The 19931-nt window shown below is 40.6% G+C and overlaps 1 protein-coding gene across 6 annotated transcripts in view; it reads left to right on the forward strand.

Moving 5' to 3' along the window:
- LOC125891320 (vitamin D3 receptor A) overlaps positions 1-19931 on the forward strand; it is a 104976-nt gene that overhangs the window by 54626 nt on the left and 30419 nt on the right. For all 6 annotated transcript variants that reach the window (XM_049580487.1, XM_049580491.1, XM_049580486.1 and 3 more), the window contains 2 exons: positions 11238-11385; positions 12348-12478. In XM_049580487.1, coding sequence (XP_049436444.1) covers positions 11240-11385; positions 12348-12478 — 277 coding nt within the window. In that variant the 5' untranslated portion in view covers positions 11238-11239. The remainder of the gene's footprint in view (positions 1-11237; positions 11386-12347; positions 12479-19931) is intronic.

Here is a 19931-nt window from a genome sequence, read left to right on the forward strand (position 1 = left end):
TCTGATGGGCTTGTGAGTGTGTGTTATGTATTATGTTTGTGAGTCTCTTTTGTATGTAAAGCATCTCTTAAAGCATCTCTTCTGTTTAAAACATTTTGTGCAAAAGGTCTGCAATGATATGATTACATGTGGTTGGTAGTGCGAGTGTGTTTGGGTGAAGCAAGTGCTACTTAATTGTGTCTTTGTACTCGAGAATTTGTGTATGTCAGGGGGTGCGCCACATACTGACCAATGGCGTCAGTCCCTCTGTGTAGCATACCTCTGCAGCCAATTGGGACTCTCCATCAGTATCTTTCAAACAGACTCACACACACACACACACACACACACACACACACACACACAAATGCACATACACGCTCAGAGGCCCCCTCCCTTCCTTTTAATGGCCTCGGGCTCATTTCTTGGATGTGCAGGCATCTGTTTGAATAAAATCAGAGCTCTCCCTTCTCGCCCCTCCATGTTACACATCTTGTGACCCTGCTGTCTCATATGGGACCGTACTGAAGCACAGTGTAGCCTATTGATACTGACATCCATGTCCTGCTTTGATTGCCTCCTGGATAACAATCAGATTACATTATGCATTCACTATGTGTCTGTGGTACAGATTCAAATTTATTTTTTATGCACCTCCCAGCTCTATTACTGTATTAAATTTTGCTTATTGAATGATTCTCATTAAATTCTTCTGTGTAAATATTTGCTTAATTCCATACATTCCTTATATTTCTACTTCATGTTCCAGTCCTTACATGTTGTTTGCCTTATGTTACAAAATCTCCCAGACTTTTTTTGTTGCTTAAACACTCCAACTTTAGCACATACACTCAGCTGCCAGTTTATTAGGTACACCTAGCTGAAACTAATGCAGTCTAATACAAAAGTCTTGCAATAAATAATACTTTCATGAGGGTTATAATTTTCAGTTTTTGTTGTTTTCAAGAGGTGTTGGAGGATGTGGTTTGTGGTGCCACTGAACCTACTGCATTGTACATTGAGGGTTTCTTTTAGCTTTCCTTCATACATAAATGGGGTTGACAAAATAATAGAAAATAGGAGATTGTTAAACTAAATCCAAATTAGAGTGTTATGTTGAAATTATAAGTGCTGGGGCTGGCTTTAGGAGCATGCTTGTGGACCTGTTCTTGTCTTTGATCTCTGTGTGTCTCATTGAGGTTTAGGCCCAATGTGAGTTGTTTAGGCTCATGTGTTCCTCACTACTCCTCTGTGATTTCTTAACTTACCTTTGATGAAGATTTATGGAGCCAAACAGGAAACAAATACCTGGGGACTGACCCTTTTTACAAAGCAAACCCACCCTGGTCTAACAGTGTTTAACTCATTTCACTATCCAGATCAGTAAACATGTCGGACTCAAAGATGTCAGAGCCAGAAGTCTCTGTGTAACATCATCGTGAGGAAACATAAGGAGCGGCCCTTTGGTTTTTTCGAGCGGTGGGATTTTGAATGTGTGTGTTAAACTCCGGCCCGGCTGCCGCTTTGTACTGGACTGGAGTTAATGGCGGATAGCTGCTAGTGAGGCCCAGTGTGAGGCAGCTGATGGTAAAAGTAGGCCATGCGCCCTGTTGTGCCTCCTATAGAGTGAACCCCTCCATAAGCAACAGATTCCATTTCCTATGGTAACCTCTTATACTGAGCCATATACAGGACTGGGCTGCACTGGGTTACTGCTGAGTTTGAAGAGAAACTATGCAGAGGGAGAGAGTGAGGGTATCACAACTGTGGGAAATGTTGGCGGAAAATACTGCGCTGAACCACTCGACCTGAAATTCTTAAGAAGTACAGCCCACCTGAGGGAGCAGAGAGGAAGAGGAGGCTTGCCTTTCTCCTCGTCCTTGCTGCATCTGAATGCCAGCAGTAGAATTGAATCATTACATTTATGTTTTCAGTTAAAAAAAAAAAATCTAGATTGCTTGCTAATTTTAACAAGGGCTTACGGTGAGCAGCTGTATTATGTAGGAACATATTAATGAATAAACAGGAGTAAGATTAGACTTGATTACTACAAGACACTCAGATCAGGATACCTCTCCACAGTCGCAGTGGGTGGTCTTTAAGTTTTTCTGATTCATCAACATGTTGCCTCACAGCAGGTCTGGCTTTGATCCATCTATTGCTGAGATCTGATTCATACTGCCGCCACAGTGGTTGCATGTAAATTAGGGATGTCAGTGGTTAACCATTAATTGTTTTTCTTTTCTCTTTTTGCTGGACTAACCGTCTCCACCTACTTGCCATGCGTTTTCTCAGCAAAATTCCCCAGCGCTAAATGTCCATCGTCAGCAGAGATGAAAAGTCGAGTCTTTTCTGTAAGCAGGTGGGGATTTCAACAAAGAGGGTCCTCTTTCAGACAATGGTGTCATACTTTATTGATCCCTGTGGGGAAATTGTCTTTTCTCTTGCCACCACTGGGAGGTTAGAGGTCAGGTTCAGCCGCGGAGCAGCAGCCTGCAGCTGCTCGGGGTCTGGCTGCAGCAGTTCAGGGACACTTCAGCAGTGTTGATGCTTGCTGGTATGGTGGTGTGAACTCAGGTCCTTCGTTTAGGGACAATCTCTTTAACCTTTATGCTTCTCTTTCGTCAAGTTCAAACCCCTTAAGCACCACGTGTAAACATGTGATATGGAAGGTGGGAAAGACGCCAGGCAAACAGGAATGCTAAACCTTCTCATTGTGCATTTATAATACAAGAGTTTAAAGGTGAGTGACATAGGTCACTTTTGGATCAGATTGGGCTTCATACAAGATTACCAGGGCATCAGCAGCAAACATACTTGTTTTTCTAGTGTATTTATATATTCTGACAGTGAGAATATAGTTCAGTTCGAGATCAACAGCAGATATTTTCCCACATGTGGTAGATTTTATTATAAAAAGGAGATGTGGCACTCAATGTGCTCACAAACCTCCCTGCTACGTCCATGGCCAATCTTTCTCCTATTAGAGCCGTTATTGAGACAAAGTGGAAATGGTCAAAACCATTTCATCCACTGAAACGTAGCCTGCGCCATGCTGATGTATCCAATTTGTTGTTTAGCGACTTCAACGTTTTTCTTCTCAGCAAAATCCACAATAATCAGTTTTGTAGGCCTGTGGCTTCTGAGAGCATTTCTCAGGTTGTGTAAACAGCACATTCTGGTAGAAGCCACCAGATGCTCATTAATTATGAGTCGCGGTTGCAGTGTTGTAGTGACAAAATGCTCAATCATGGTGATGATATTTGATGGTACTGGTGCAGGTTAATCAATACATTGATAAGTCTACCTCATGCTTCATTTAACCTGAAGGCCTCACACAGTAACACACACACACAAGCTGGTAGTCCCAGCCTACCTGAAGTTAATTGCATAGTGTTCATAGTACAAATTAATTCTTATTACATAGCATGACACTAGGGCTGGGTGATTTAGAGTAAATCGAATGTCACAATATTTGTGACAAGATATCTATCGATATTGCAGGGTTGACTGTAGATGCTTTTAGAAAATATTTACACAATGAGATTTTTGATAAATAATCAAGATCATGTGTACATTATATATCCCATGTCAAATGTAAAAAAAATGACCTAATTGTGAATATTGAGTATAAATTGTCACACCTTTTTTTTTAAAGCCCCAGTGTGAGACATGAGACTTTTATTATGAAAGAACTTTTTTAAACTTTGTTACAAGAGTAATTTTTAGCATTTTTTTTTATAACAATGTGTTTTTTTAACCTTATTATGATAACCTATATGAAACCTGGAGCGACATCGCTTTCCTTGTGCTGCTTTCAGACACCTTGCACAGGTATTTAACCCTTTGAACCCTGAGCTAATTGGTTCGATTACTTTCGAAACATGGGGAAGAAGGCAATTAGCAACTTGGTAAGAAATGTCCCACAAATTGTAAAAAGGGAAAAAAGAAAAAAAAAAAAGCTATATATATGATTATTATTACATTTTAAAATTATGTTAAGGAATTTTTAGAATTTGTAAGCACTCTTTCCAGGTAGTTTCCTGAAAGTTTAAAAATGTATTTTATTTTATTTTTTATTTATTACATTTTATTTATTTACTTTTTTCCACCAATTTTCTTGTTTTTACTTTTTAATTAATTTTTGGGTAATTTCTTCTCATGTTCTTCCAGTGTTTTCAAAGAATTCAAGCCATTTTGCTCAAGTTTCAGAGTTAACTTTGTTGTAACAGTACTTTATTTAACTTTAGCTTAACAGTTAGTAGTCTATTTTTACTCTCTTGTATAGAGGAGATTTCAAAATATCAAGATGTTTATTGTGTAACACAATGTAGTTTAAAAATATTCTGATATTATTAAGGCCATATCACCCAGCCCTAGTCTCATATCACAATATTGATATAATATCAGTGTGTTGCTCTGCTGTATATGGGACATGTTCCTCTTTCCTCCTCCTCAGTCAGGTGGTCTCTTTGCTTTAGCAGCTCATGGGCTGTCTGGGTTCTGCAAACTGGAACATCAGATTTATGATAGGAGGGGAGCCAAACAAACGCAGCACAGTAGTTTGACTGCAGGCCTCCGAGGGGCACAGAAGGGGCTGGAGTGAAAGAGAAAAGAAAAGCAGACACAAAGTCACAGGAGTGCTACATGAAGCTTTCGAAGGAGATACAACAGTTTCTGCACTGTCGTAAACTGGCCTGTGTGGGCTTTGTCTCTGTTGGTAGAGTATGTTTTGATGGACTAGGGGGTGTTTATTTTCCATATGGCAATTATGGGTACAAATACTGATAGATATTTTTGCTTTGTAGAACACAGCTCTTTGAAAGCGAACATTGTCATGAACTATTGTTTGAGATCTGGTATTTTTTCCCCTGTAACTTGAGTCTACTGGCGTTCTTGTTTGTTGACCAATATTTGCATAATTACAGGCAGCACAAGCAAAGTTAAATTGTCCTTTGTTACTTTTGTTCATGTGAATTTGGAAAGTGTAGATCATGTTTTTATGCCAGTTTTCAAGTAAGGCGTTGCACACTTCACTAAAGAACCCAAAAATGCTAAAAGGCTGTTTTTACCACAGGCAACAAGCAGCCCTCCACCAACCTTTACAGGTGTACCACAGTATTGTATTGGCCATTACAGGCTGTTCCTATAATAGCTGTAATTACGTTTGAGAGCTTGAGTGGATTCACTGGTTTTAAACAGGCTCAGCTGTATTTTGATGCATTTTCAGAATTAAATACTTGTGTCATCTGTGTGGGAACAGCAAAACAAACTATTCTGCGTCAGTGAGTAATGCCAAATATCTTTCAGTGAATGTTTCTTTCGCACACTGCGTGGTGATGGGGTCTTAATGGTTCGCCTCATGGGACATTGGAAGTGTTTACATGCTATGAGGGGGTTTATGAATTTTAACACGGCGAGATGGCACTCAGCTGCTGCAGTGCTCACCACTTCGCAGAGGAAAATAACATCAGCATCAGCAGAAACAGTCAGAGCGGCTCTGCCGTAATCCGGCCTGATTATCCATCTCACTAAATGTTTCATCTGTTGACATTAGATGGCACTTGTGGCCGACTCTGCATAGCTCTCAGAAGCAACATGGACAAATGTGTTTACAGAGGATGGAGAGTGAGATTAGTGAAAAGTGAGGGAGTGATAAACAGCACAATTAAACATAAAGGGAAGGAAGTAAGAAAGAAAGATGAAACATATATTTCAGATGGGATGACAGGCAAGGATGCAGCGCCTGTTGTTGCCATGACCACACAGATTTGACATGAAGTCCCTGGACTGGTGTTCTGTTAAAAATTAAGTGTTGCATGCTTTTTTCTTTGTCATGCTTTTAGTTACGTGATTCCAATTTTTGTAGTACGCATCTAAGATCCAGACTTTGTGTATTAATGCCTGTTCTGTTTCACTTACTTGTGGCAGTCTGCATTTACACACCCTCAGGACACGACTTTGAAGTGGGAATTAATCTCATGGATTTCATCAGTCAAAGTGGGCAAAACTCTGAAAGTTTACAGAAGTCTGTTTTCAGTGTTCAGTCTTGCACAACACTATTGACGTAGCATTGAATTTTCTTATTGTGTCAATACCGGCAAGGACTGTAGGTGCAGCAAGTGATAGGAGTCACAAGGCTGTAACAGGGGATACGAGGTGACAGCGGCAGGCCAGCTTCACAACAACAACACAGTCCCACTTCTGTGTTCTATATGGGTGTGTGTAGCCCTATTGCACAACACAGGTATTTATTACTTACAAATCTTTTGAGATGAACTCTTGTAGTCATACTACAATCATAACCGTCTCTGTATCTGTGTGCGTGCTTACAGTATATCTTGTTGTTTTCCTCATACACAAGATCTGAGCGAAGCTGTCTAACACGTGTAATAAATCAGTTCTCTGGTGTCGCACATTCAATTGTTAATGAACATGGATCCATGAAGAATCCATTATACACGGCTCAGGTCTGTTTTGTCCAGCAACATTCCTCTCTTGAGTCTTCCAATTCAGTTCAATTTGTTTTGTCGGCATGGATGTCATAGTAACTGGTACGTGAGCATCCAAATAAATATTACAAATGAATAATAGAAATAATCAGCACAACCTGGGTGTTATGACATCAACTCCAAGACCGATCTCTAGGATTAGCTTTGACATTGCTAGTTTTAAACATGGACTGTATTCATCATGATGTCATCCATGGGTTTGTGATGTTCAGTATTTTGGACCTTGGATTTTTGGAGCCAAAAGTGACCAAATTTGGACATTAGGGTGGAGCTGTGGAGTTAGGGGTGGATCTGAATTATAAGCCCTTTTTAAATAGGAATTGTGCAAATTTGCAGGAAAGCCCAATCAGTCCTCTTTCAGCATTGGCAGTATAAAAACAAAATCGGGGAGTGCAGCAAAATGCTGCCTGCCTACTTTTGTTTATACAGAATGCAGCCAAGCCCTTATTTATGCATAACTTTGAGTCAAAATAACATTTTATTTTGTTAAATTCAAACCGCCTGTACGGTTGTCAGGAATGTTGAAATTAGCCACAGAGACCAGACAGTTTTTTGTACCAAATTGTATATTATTATTTCTTCTGGACTTTTTAATAAGGGGTCTATGGGGATTGACTTGAAGCCAGCCCCAAGTGGCCATTAGAGGAACTGCAGTTTCTTTGGCTTTGGTTTTAGTGCTTGGATAAACCAATCTCCTTGATATACCATGTTTCGGGTTGACTGTCATAATATTGATATAATATTGATATATTGCCCAGCCTGTGATGGTGATGATGAAGATGTAGGTATGGGTAGGTTAGTAGATATATAGAAACAAGTGTGTGTGTGTGTGTGTGTGTGTGTGTGTGTGTGTGTGTGTGTGAAAAAAAAAAGACCAAGGAGTGTTAAATTTAAGAGATGGAATTACCTGTCAGCCCGGCAGCTAAGAAGTCTGCCTCTTTTTCTCTACCAACTAATCATGCTGACTATAAATAAATAAAATTGCTAATTATCAAAGCAGTGTTACAAATGAGAAACAAGTGAGAGAAAGCACATAAGGGGTAAAAAAAAAAAAAAAGAGTGACAGAGAGGTGATTAAAGAAGAAAAAACACTAGAGTTGTTAATTACAGAGCCAGAGCTCACTCACACTGTTGTTAATCAGCACCACTAATGAAACTGCAGCTTGTTTTGCTGTTGTTGTTGCAGATCTGTTTTAATGTTTGACATGCTGTCGCTCCGTTTGGCCCTCTCCATCTTTTTCATTATTCACCTGTTGCTGCATCTGAGAAAAAAGCTGTTTTTGTGACAGGATGACTAATGGTGTGTGTCTTGTTTTTGTATCTGTCAACGCCCCAACACACGTCACCTGAAATCACTCATGATGCATGTGGATGAGTTTGCTTGTGTGAGACCACATACACACACAGGAACACACAAACCCGGCAAAGATGGTCAACATGCGTTAAAGTGATTCTCCACCTGCATTGAAGTGTGTGCGTTAGTGCGTGCTATGCTTTCCCGGTGTGGTGCTTTCTGGGTAATGGGACTTATGCTTCACATCCAGCAGCCCGTGGCTCGTGCGCATGTGTGTTTTCCTGGGAACGGGTACTGAAGCTTCAACCGGCCAAGATGTAATGAGAGCTAATGGAGTCTGACTATGTTTGTCTCCATCCTTCACTCGCGCTCTCACCTGCCTCCCCTCTCAGCTCTTTCATTATTTCTCTCTCGCCATCCATCGCTCCGCCGCGCCAATTCCTCCTATCTCGGCGTCCTCGTTTGACACCATCTGAGTCCTACTTCTATGCACGTCAACTCCCCGCAGGCTATATTCTGCAGCCACGTGACTGTTCTTCCACGCTGGGCCTATGTGCATTACATGCACCCCCTCCCATTTTTGTCCTCATTTTTTTGTCTTCCCCTCAAATGACCTCTCCCTCTCTCACACATAGGATTTCTCCATACTGTTTGTCTGCAGGCCCACATCTCTCTTTCAATCTTTGTTACATTTTGAGTCTTTTCCTTGTCCCTACAGTTTTTGTGTTATATATCCCTCTTTCCATCACCCTTTTCCTTGAATTTAAACAAAGTAATCTAGTGTCAGCATGTTTTGCTATATCATATCTGTAAATTTGAACTGACGTCTTAATTTAAGTCCTTAACGACGTAATGAAAGGAATATAACTTTTTGGAAAATTGTCACCTTTTGGAAAAAAATTGAAGCTTTATTTGCAACCCCATCATGTAGTAGTAGATGTGAGCGTAGAATCAAACCAGTAAAGCCATCTGTCATTTTGAAGTAATCCTTCTGCTCCTCCTATCAAAACAACCAGTGTTACTCTCACTCCCATGTTTTTTTTTTCTGTAATAAATTTGTTTCAATAAAAATTACATCCTGTTAGGGAAGTAAAGAAGCTGCTTTGTTGTTCCTTGAAATACATATTAAAGGTTGTTAAATACAGTACAGTGTTTTTAAACAGCTACAGAAGATGGTTTTATCGTTAGTACCTCTACTGAGCACGGCACCGAGATCCCTGCATGGAGCCCAAAGGATATTAAAAGACATAACCCACCCCGGCAGCAGCCTGTTCATCCTGCTGCCGTCTGGCGAGTGATACAGAAGTATCTGCTGTCGTACTGCCAGACTACAGAGCTGCTACTTTCCTCAGGCTGTAAGACTCCTTGACTCATCCCCACTACTCAACCATGAAAATTAGTTTTGGTTTGTTTTTTGTGTAGCACAACAAGATTACACCTTGCATTGTGTTGCTCAGTTCTGTAGAAGGGCGATGAATGAACCTTGAGCAGTACAGTTAGTACCTGGAGCCTCGTTATAGAAACTTCCTAAGCCCAAAATCCTATAATTGTTTCATTTTAGGACGACATTTAGGCTTTTTATTATTATAGAAACGTGTCTTTACTGCATTTAGAAAGAAAATCTCATCTTATCTTAGAATAGGAATTTAGTTATTACAGAACCGTCTTAATTTAGTGATTTCCCAAGTTAGCAATCCTAAGTTAGGATGGCATACACCCTGTCCTGAATTCAAAATAACTGACAAAGATGGCAGCAGTGCTGTTGTTAAATCTGTATGGCATTGGCACTAAAGATGGTGAACAACATGAACGCCGAAATGTAACAATTGTAAGGCTACTCGAATCCTATGACTGATGACACTTTAAATTTCAATAAAAGAATTAGAATTATTTTAAATAATAAATCCTCCTCTCTTCCACCAACACAATTAGTCCCTATGACTCCTCGTAGCTAAAACTGAGCGCCTGTCCTTTTTTATCCGATAGCTGGTTAGTCAGCCAGTGACAAGTGGGGGGCGTTGATACGATTGGTTGTCCCTCTCGAGGGGCCTGCTGGTACATTTTTATCAAAGGTACAGGCAGTCTGTGTACTTTCTAAACATAGATACTGGCATGACAGGACAAATGCTGATTTGAAGAGTTAAAGCTACAGTTATAGTTAGGATTTCTTAAGTTAAGATAAGATAGGAGGTCTGAGATACAAGGATACAACCATGCGTTTTTTTTTTTCCTACAACCATGCGTTTAGGAATTGCTTCATTAATAGGAAGATAGGATTTTTGCTGTTTTTAAAACTTAAAGTAAGCTTGGACAAGTAGTCAGGATATTTTTCTGTAGTGAGGCTCTTTGTCACCTTTGACTTATGTTTCCTTATTAGCTTCATGCAGTTAAAAAAAACCCTTGTTTGCTTTCTGTCCTATCAGCTGTCTGATAATCTTAAGTAGGGAAAAGATAACGCCTGAGTAAATAAATCAGTTGATTGTCTGTGCATTCAAAAACTTCATTTAGTGACTTTAGTAACATATCTTTGAGCGTCTCTGTCGTAGTTCTTTTCTTGGAAATGGTCTGTGCGGTCAGGTCAGTTCAGCTTAAACATATTTATGAGGTCACATCAGCATAACCAGTAAGATGAAATCGAAGACGCAGTCCGAGTGCATTTGTCAGTCCTGTGTGACCATATCAAACACATTGTGTAAAGGCCAACTCTTAAACCCACTGATCACACCTATAACATGTAGTGTTCCTTTCATCCTGCATTATGTCTCTCCTCTCCTTTTTGACGTCCTGTAAGTGTCCTCGTCACTTCAATCAGACTTCAGTCAGAGGATCTTTCTGTAATGACTGATATGGATTAGTCTGCTCACAGTTGGCCTGTCGGTGTGTGTTACTCTACTGTTGTTTATTCCATCGGGGACGGCCAGATGGTGTGAGCGTGGAAAAATGAGCGCTTTCATCTTGGCAGTATTAAATGTATCAGTCATTTCCTAGCCTTCGGCAAATAGCCTTCTTTCTGTCATTAATTCTCTTTCCCATTAACATTGTAATTTCACGATTCTTAGTGTTTTGTGTATGCATTTGCAGGCGTGTGTGTGTGTGTGTGTGTGTGTGTGTGAGCGCGCCTGTGTCTGCTGAGTCATTCAGCCAATAGCTGCGAGAGTCAGTGTGGCTGTCAATGCCTTTTGCTAAATATGCTAATAGCCTGACACCTGTTTGTATAAGAAGAGGAAAACACACACCTCCCCATCAAAAACACACTCAAACACTCCCACGCAACACAGGAGCAGAGGAAACAAACTGATTTCTGAGCTTTGGGGCGAGGTACAGAGTAGACAACACACATACGCATATTCCTCACCTCTTATATCTTTGTGTAAATAAGTGTTTCACTTGTAAACAAGGAGCAGTGTCAAAAGGGGCTCTAATCACCCCTCTTTTTGTTTCTTTCTTGGCAGTGATGGAGCCCATGACGGTGACGACGTCGGTGGTCGGACCAGAAGAGTTTGACCGCAACGCCCCGCGGATCTGCGGTGTGTGCGGTGACAAGGCCACTGGCTTCCACTTCAACGCCATGACATGTGAAGGCTGCAAGGGATTCTTCAGGTGGGTGCTGTCCTTGTGTTGTGAATCATGTTTATGTCGTACATTTTTGCTGATGGGGTTATAGGAAGGCTGTGTGTCACTGTTGTGAGGTGTTATTATCTGCTTGTCAGTGTGGAGGAGTTGTCCTCTGCATGCATTCTGTTTGCTTTATATTGGGCATTATGTTCTTTAACAGCGATGATTCCTCCAACCTTCAACTGAATTTGTACATTTCAAAAGTCAAGACTGTCGTTAGTTACGTTCAGTTACAAATGATCAGGTTATATTCTTAATATCCTACATTAAGGTTCATAAGTGAGGCTTATTTTTACTTTTAAGCAGCACTGAATTTGTCTGTCAGTATACAGTGCTTGTGATGTTATGGTACAACATGTGTTTTTATGTCTGGCTGCATGCTATACATTATATATAAGGTACATTATACAGTGGAGTTCATTTGCTCTCTTACAGTCACTCACACACAAACTGACGCACGCAACACACATGCTTTTATTTTCATAAATCAAGGACTCTTAAGAAGGATTCACTAATGAAGTATTGTAATTCATTTGAATCCCAGCAGCTGAAGAGTGGAGACGCCATCCCTTCAAACAAACCTTGATTTTTATTATGAATGGAATGAGCTGGTTCAGGGAGAATTTCATTTGCAATCATTAAAAAGCATTTCTGGAAATATAAATTAGGCAGTGCGTTGCTTAGGCTGTGTTCCCTGTTCCTAAATTGCATGCCACTGTATTTAAAACATCTGAAAAAGGAGCATTCATTTTGATTTGTAGTTTGCAGCTAATTGTTGCCTCTGAAATGGTTATATATACAGTATGTTGCATCTAGAAGGGTTAAAACATGTATTGAAAAAATCCCTTGGATGAATGAAGATTGCATTATCATCAGTATGCAACAGTATTTGAACCACCATGGAGACTAAACAAAGCTAAATGAGTAATCGATTTGCTCTCCCACAGGCGCAGTATGAAGCGTAAAGCCTCTTTCACTTGTCCATTCAACGGGAGCTGCACCATCACCAAGGACAACCGGCGTCACTGCCAGGCCTGTCGTCTCAAACGCTGCATCGACATCGGCATGATGAAAGAGTGTGAGTTGAGTGTTTCTGACCGCTGATATTCCAGCAGCGCTGCTGTTCCTACAGCTCGAGGTGGAGGTGTGAAGTTAAGCTGCAGATGCTTTAGTTTAAATCATGGTCATGGTCGTCTGTGATTCACTGCTGCGATCTTTTAATGACGATCCTACTTATTTCTAGTTTCACTTTAACAGTTTTCATGAGGCAAATGACAGTGGTTGAGACAGATCTGGTACTGTCTAGGTCCCATCACATGATTTGAGAAAATGATCTAATCTAAAAGAAATTCTTTAAATTCCCATCATACCTTACAGACAGATGAACATGGAATGACAAGGTAGGACATACCAATGTTATGCAGTTACCACTTACAGTAGGTTGGATTTCTAACAGTTGATCCTGAGGTCATAATGAGGCAGTAACGTGTAACATCTTTGCTCCTCTTGACATTCCTTTGATGTAATATTCATTCAGGCATCTGAAGCTGCTTCTCATGCTGCTTCAGGATCAGTGCTTAGCTACATGCTGCATGAAATATACTTAACTTTATGCTTTCATATTTTTGCACTTGACTGGATGTTGTTTTAGCCAGTGCTGTATTTCAGCTCAGATTGTCAAAAGTATTGATACTTTCCTGACATCAGGTGTTTTGCTGATTATACATTTGATAGAATAGAAAGTAAGAAAGCTATTAAATTAAATCAGTCCTACTGTAGATACAGATTTTCAACCCAAGGTTACAGAGACAAAACAACAGGGAAGAAAATGAACCGATCCTCAACCTGTTGCTGTTACGGCGTTCTCTCCAGCTTCAAACCCACCATGTGGCTGGAGGTGTGTGTTCAGTGACTTTCCTGTACCAGCACTGTGTGCAGGTTGTTAAAGAGATACTGTTTTCAACCAGCTTAATATCATAACAGTGTGGGTAGTATGTGTAAATGAACTATATTAAACTTCCCTCCATCTTGCCAACGCCCAAATCTCACTGCTTATTTGCCAGCGGAAATACTTTCCCTGGCTCTTGGGCTGTGGCTCAAACTACAGATTGTACTTCCTTATTTTTGCATGTCTGCCACCATCACGGACACAACGAGTGCAGAAGCAGATTAAGAGAGAAAGCCGTTCCTCTCTCTGTCAAACTGATCAAATATAAACCATGATTTTGTTACTGTGTTGCCTATTTCTCGTCTCAGATGTTTTCAGAAACATATTTTAGCTCACTGTTTAACTGTAATACCAGATTGTTTGTCTCCAGCCGGCCACCATATTGGTTTTGGATGGCCAGCTCGCATTATGTCACCCACCAGTAGGAGCTTTTATTGGTCTGGTGCAACAGTGCATTCTGGTAGTCGTCTTGATCAAAAGTAAATGCCACAGCTCTTTTTCTCAGTATTCTGTGGTCATGAAGCACCAATTTCAAAAGTATTTGCATCTTTCTACTCAATAGACAGCCCAGTTTGATGAAAAGACCATCTCTCCAGACGTGAAATACTTTTTTCAATTAAAAAAATTAGAAAATAAAATCCTATTTTGTGTTCCAAGGACTTTTTTCCCCATGGTAACGAAAGAGGTGTGGAGTTTTGTTGTTCTTATACCAGCATTATATTTAAGTTTAATATATTGGTATCATGGCAACAGTAATTTCAACCTATTCCCTGTCCTATTAAACATAAAGCCAGTTAGTGGCGGATGGCCTACACTCCTGTTTAATGAGTTGTTGTGTCTGGCTTTTTTTCTCCATTTTTTGACATGTCAGCCTCCAATTAGGACAGGAAAGTGATACAATTCTCCCACAACAGTCCACTGTTTAAATTAATGCAAAATTCAAAATCAATCAAAAATTAAATCTTATAATTTGCAACTACATTATTTAATTATAGTCATTATTTTTTATTGTTGTTGTTTTATTGATGCTTTATATTATGTTATTGTCATCACTGTTACAATTATATCTAATATTAATCTATCGTATTACCTTTATTTCCTTTTAATGTCCCGTGTGCGAACATACAAGCTCAATAAATGCAAGCTCGGTGATTTTTATATACATAAACTCCTCGTGTCAGGTTGGCTGGTGAGAGCGGTAAACTGGTTTCCCGCTTGCATAACATTTAATCTAATATTTAAAGACACTGGGGAAAACCAGAAGCCAATAGAGTCAATGGTGGGGTGTAAATTGATCTGATTTGAAACAAGCAAACAGGCCATAGTGGATATACATAAAGCAGGCTGTACCATACGGCAAACTCAGACGTAGTTTGACAGAAGCTGCAAATAGTAGTTAGTGTATTTTAAACCTGCCTCTATCCTACGAGATGGGTTTTCCATCATCAGTGCAGTTTAGATGGTATTAATCAAAGTGTAGTAATTTATCTTTACTGCCTGGAAATTACATTGTCTGACATGTTTGAAAGGAGTTTTGAGACTGTTCAGCTCTAAGCCATGTTTGTTATGCATACAGCACCAGGATGTAATATGAGTCGAAGGCAGTGTGAAGGGAGACTGAGACATCACCTCACCCCATGTTAACACAAAATGACAGTTTGTCACAACTGATTCATAATTACTGACTCTTTATTCTGCATGTTGACAAATGATCACATTATGTGGAAGATATTACTTCATCAGCCCTGAGTCTCATTCATTTGAATGTAAAAGAACGAGGGAACGTCGCTTTATTCCATATCAGGGTTGCAAGTCAGGTGCACTTGAATTTCAACAAACCAATAGGAAGAATCACCGACAGCAGTGCATCAGCATAGTCTTGACAAGTAGTCGATGACAAGGGGAGAATGAGAGAGGGAGGGAAGGAAGGAAGGAAGGAAGGAAGCCAAGGGGGTTAAAGTCCAGTTCAACAATGGCTGTCTTTCTTCAAAGAGACACACAATGGTCTGGCCCAAATTTCCATTCACAAACAGACTCTGTGTGTGTGCGTATGTGTGTGTTTGTGTGAAACAGAGATGATGCAGGGCAGGGTTCAGACTGCTGATAACCACTGTGTTGACCACTAATAGCCACATGACACTGGAGTGTCTGTATTTCATTGACAATAGATGAGAGGAGAGCGAGCGGGACGAGCGAGACACATCAGTATAAAGTGGGCTCTGTGTTTCTCACAGCTTGTGTTCAGGTTCGTTGTGTGAAGGAAGTCCACTGTACTCACTGTTGAATATGACAGCTGCTCTGCTTGTCTCCACAGTGTCTGTGGACACTGCGTGGCCAGTAGAGAACTTAAAGGCAGCAGCTTTGCATATTCAGGGTCGCCTGTACAAAACCTGACCCTCTGCTGTTATAAACCTGTTTCGAGAGTGTTGCATTAATGCCAGCTGCAAAGGCAGTCACCCCAGGGTTGTGCTGAAAAGAAAACAGGATAATAGGCTAGCAGTTAGTACTTTTAAAGCTTTATTCACATTATTAACTTTATTAATATAGGCCACAGGGACAGTAACAGCTTACCTGCAGTCTGTGAATGCAGTAACCTGCACTGTCAAAATATTATGTTGCATTACAGATCCAAAGGTGACATACATTAACTGTTGTGGGACAAGCACCAGGCAGCTTTGAAGTAACCACACATACATTTACACTCTGATGCACACGAAACTAATCATTTATATCCTTGTGTTGCACCTCTCCATGCAGTGCATATTCATTTTAGTTAAAAAGAAAATGAATCCGTCTATTTCAGCAATGTGCCAGTGTCACTGTGGTGAAGTCGGCACAGTCATTCATTTAATGGCTTTGCCCGGATGTAAAATCAATCTACTTTCTTCCATGATAAATTCACAGATCCCCCTCTGTCCAGGGATATGTATTTGGAAAACTGATTGAGAATGTAAAGCAACAGCAGTCACACAGTGCCTTATTACATCTGCATTCCTAGCTTAAAAATAGGCAATGTTAATTCACTGTGAAATACAGAAATGGACTGTTGTAATGTGCATAACAAGACAGTATGGACGGCAGCATGCGCCTCCAGTTACAAACATATAGAGTGCTCTCCTGTTTACAGAGTGCCTTGTGTATGTGCTCATAACCTGACCCATGCTTAAAGGGATTTTTCAACCTGCTCTGTATCATAACAAAGGGGTAGTATGTGTAAGTGAACTATGGCAAACTTCCCTCCATCTTACCAGTGCACAGATCAGCCAGATGACGCTCTTTGAAGGCTTTTGCGATCTGAGCATTGCTGATCAAACATGTTACTGCATTTCCTACTTTTTACCTAAAATGTTTTCAGAAACATTTTCTAGCTTACTGTTTAGCTGAGCGTTTCTACCTCTTGAGAAAATGCAAACACCACAGCTATTTTCCTGTGGTTTCTATAGTCATGTAGCACCATTTTCACAAGTATTTGCATCAGTCTACTGCATAGACAGCCCAGCTTTATGAAAAGGCCGTCTTTCCAGAAGTCAAATACTAGTTTCATTTATTTCCCTAATTAAGACAAATAAATCCAGGTTCAGTAGGTCACAGTCGATGTACCGTCTTTGCCTCGTTTTGAGTCGTGTCTACTCTGTCTGTGTGCATCCCTTTTTTGTCTGTATCTTTGATTATGTGGATATAATAACAAAAAATCAAGATATATAAGCTAGCTGAGTAACTTTTTTGAATAATATTTTTGTGGCTCCTTGAAAGACATTTTGACTCTGACTGTTAAGTTGACAAATCAAATTAAAAGAGCGTCCATTTCCATCAGGTTAGCTTTCAGGGATGTACTTACTGATGCATTTTTAAAGAATAATAACAACTCATTTACCCTCTGTTTTTGTGGGTTTGTCTGCCTTCATGCTCTCCCGTCTTTATATTGGCAGCTTTATCTAAGCTTACCCACTGTTCAGTTTGAACTGTGTGTTGGTTGTGTGTTTGTGTGCCCTCTGAGAGCCTTGCCAGCTGAGTTGGTAGTAAACACCCCTGTGCTGTCCTTGTTTGACAGAGGTTAGAGAGATGCCAGGAAAGGACCTCCCCGCTTGTGTGTGTAAGCGTACGTATTCACATGCTTCACTGTGTTTGTCTGTTTGCGGAGGCGTGTATTCCTAACAGGATTAGAGTCACAGGAGAGTTTCTGAAATGTTTCAGCCTTTAGATGATTGAATTCCCGCCCTCCGTGTCTTTCAGTGGCAAAGCTTCTCCTGCGGTGCTGCCCCCCATTTGCCTCCCTAATTTATATTCTTCATCCTCTCTCAGGGTCTTTTGTATTTTGCCTCTCTGACAACCTTAACACCTGCATTACCATAAGTGCCAGATGCTTAATTTATAGTTGGATAGACATGTCAAATGGAGCTGTATGTGCATCTTTAAAACTTAGGCTTTGTCTCCCAGAATATAAAGCTCATCTTTCAAAGCATTTCTATCCATATAGAGTTGTGTGACTTTAAGAATCAAATGTTGTGTGCCTCTAAAATGGGATTTATACGTCTGCATTGAATCGACACCCTACCTGTGGTGTAGGCTTATGAAGACAATAAAGCCCGCACAAAATCATATTTTAAGTCTTGAGTGGGATTTTTCCCTAGCCTGAGTGTCAGACTGAAGCTCCCAGAATCTTCAGTCTGACATGGCTTCCATTGAAGGCGATTTACAAGGGGGAGGGAATCCAATCTATCCAATCAGTAGAGATCAATGACTCACCCAGAATCTGACGTCATTAGTATCCATGCCTCGGGGGTGCTGAAAACAAGCGAGCATTGCCCGCTTAAAATGTCTCTGTCGTCGTGCAGGCCCAGCTGCATCACCGTTAAATCCAGTTTAGCAGCTTCCTTAATTTGGTCCTCCATTAACGCGAGTAGTAGCAAAATACCTCAATAGCATCGTTAATGTGGTCTGTAGGATCTGTAGCGGTCGCCATTGTTGCTATCCTCACCAGTTACCCACCGGCGTACAGCTTGACATCAGCGTGGCGCTGATTGGCTAATCGCTAGACCCCCTGCGTTCATTGGTCCGTCCAGTGTTTGGACGAGATATTCATTGCGTAGTATGCCAGACCAGAGATGCAAGCCTACTCAGTTGAGTGGGCGGGGTCTATGGTCTGGAACCAGGCTACTTTTTCCCAGCTTCATATGAGTAGAGGAAAAGTCTGTTGCTAGCTGCTAGGCTAATTCATGCAAAGGGAAATGTCGTGGGCTTATGCTAATTATGTTAGCATGCAAGTGGGGTAAATGTGTCTAGAATAAGACAGTTGTTTTGCCGCTGAACCTTGTGAGTTAAATAGATCTGAACTTTGTAGTGTGACCTTTGTTACTTTTGCTTTCTGGCACGATATGAGTAGTGGAAAAGTCTGTTAGCTGCTAGGCTAATTTACGCAACTTTAGATTTCATAGGCTTATGCTGATAATGTTAGCATGATGCATTTGTGGGAAAAGGTGTGTCCAGGGTAAGACAGTTGTTTTGTCGGTGAACCTTGTGAATTATAATGGAACCAATGTTTGTGATATTACATTTTGTTAAATGTAGCTTTTGTTTCTGGCTTCATATGATTCGAGGAAAAGTCAGCTATTGGCTAGGCTACATTATGCTATGCAAAATATCATAGGCTTATGCTAATACTGTTAGCATGATGCAGGTCTGAGGAAAATGTGTTTAGCAAAAAAAAAAAAAAGTTTGTTGTGTACCTTATGAGTTAGAATGGAGCCAAATTCTGTACTTTTGCTAAATGCTTTTGCAGTTGAACCATGTTTTATGTGTGTTATAGGTGTGCTACTTTAATCAGTCAACACAGTGACATAGAAACCCCACCGACAACTAGCGTCCTGGCGGTGTTATTGCAGAGGCTCCGCGTTGAGCCACACATACAACTACTAATCTTCCTTTAATCTTAATATTTGTAGGAAACCAGAAGGTCACAGTTGAAATTAAGCTCTCTTTCTGTTGATGTGATTTGGACCCATTGCACCTGTGTAACATATCACATTTGTTGTAGCAGTAATTCAACCAGCAAATGAATTGCAAATGAAGGAGAGAAGTACATGAGCTGCGAGACTAAAGCCTGCATAAACACATGTCATTAAAATTGCTAAGTAGACACAATCAAGTATCGCCTAATGTGTTTATACCCACGTCTCCCTGCCATCATGCACTCTTCCATTTCGAGCTGCTGGTAAGACACTCAGCGTGTGTGGGTGTCCTGATGCCTGGCTGACCTGAATTTACCTCTGGGAACATCACACTCCCAGGGCAACAGTGGAAAAATATTGGCCACACACCAAATCCAGCGTGACATATATCACACCAAATCTGAGCGTTAGCAGCCTCCTTTGTGTTTAACTGGTCGGTCGGCTGGTTAATGAGTAAGCCCGCTGTGAACCTCTGGCCTCCGCAACAAGGAGACTCTGCCTCTCCCTACTTGTCAGTGTCTCTGGCACTACTGGTGTTGTCCAAACCCCCCCTCCATCTCTGTTTGCCTTTTTTTTTGTCTTTCTTTCTTTGCCTGTCTCTGCCATGCAGGGCACCACATCACCACATCCAATCA

The sequence above is a fragment of the Epinephelus fuscoguttatus genome, linkage group LG7, assembly GCF_011397635.1.
Source record: "Epinephelus fuscoguttatus linkage group LG7, E.fuscoguttatus.final_Chr_v1".
In the NCBI taxonomy this organism is placed as follows: Eukaryota; Metazoa; Chordata; class Actinopteri; order Perciformes; family Serranidae; genus Epinephelus; species Epinephelus fuscoguttatus.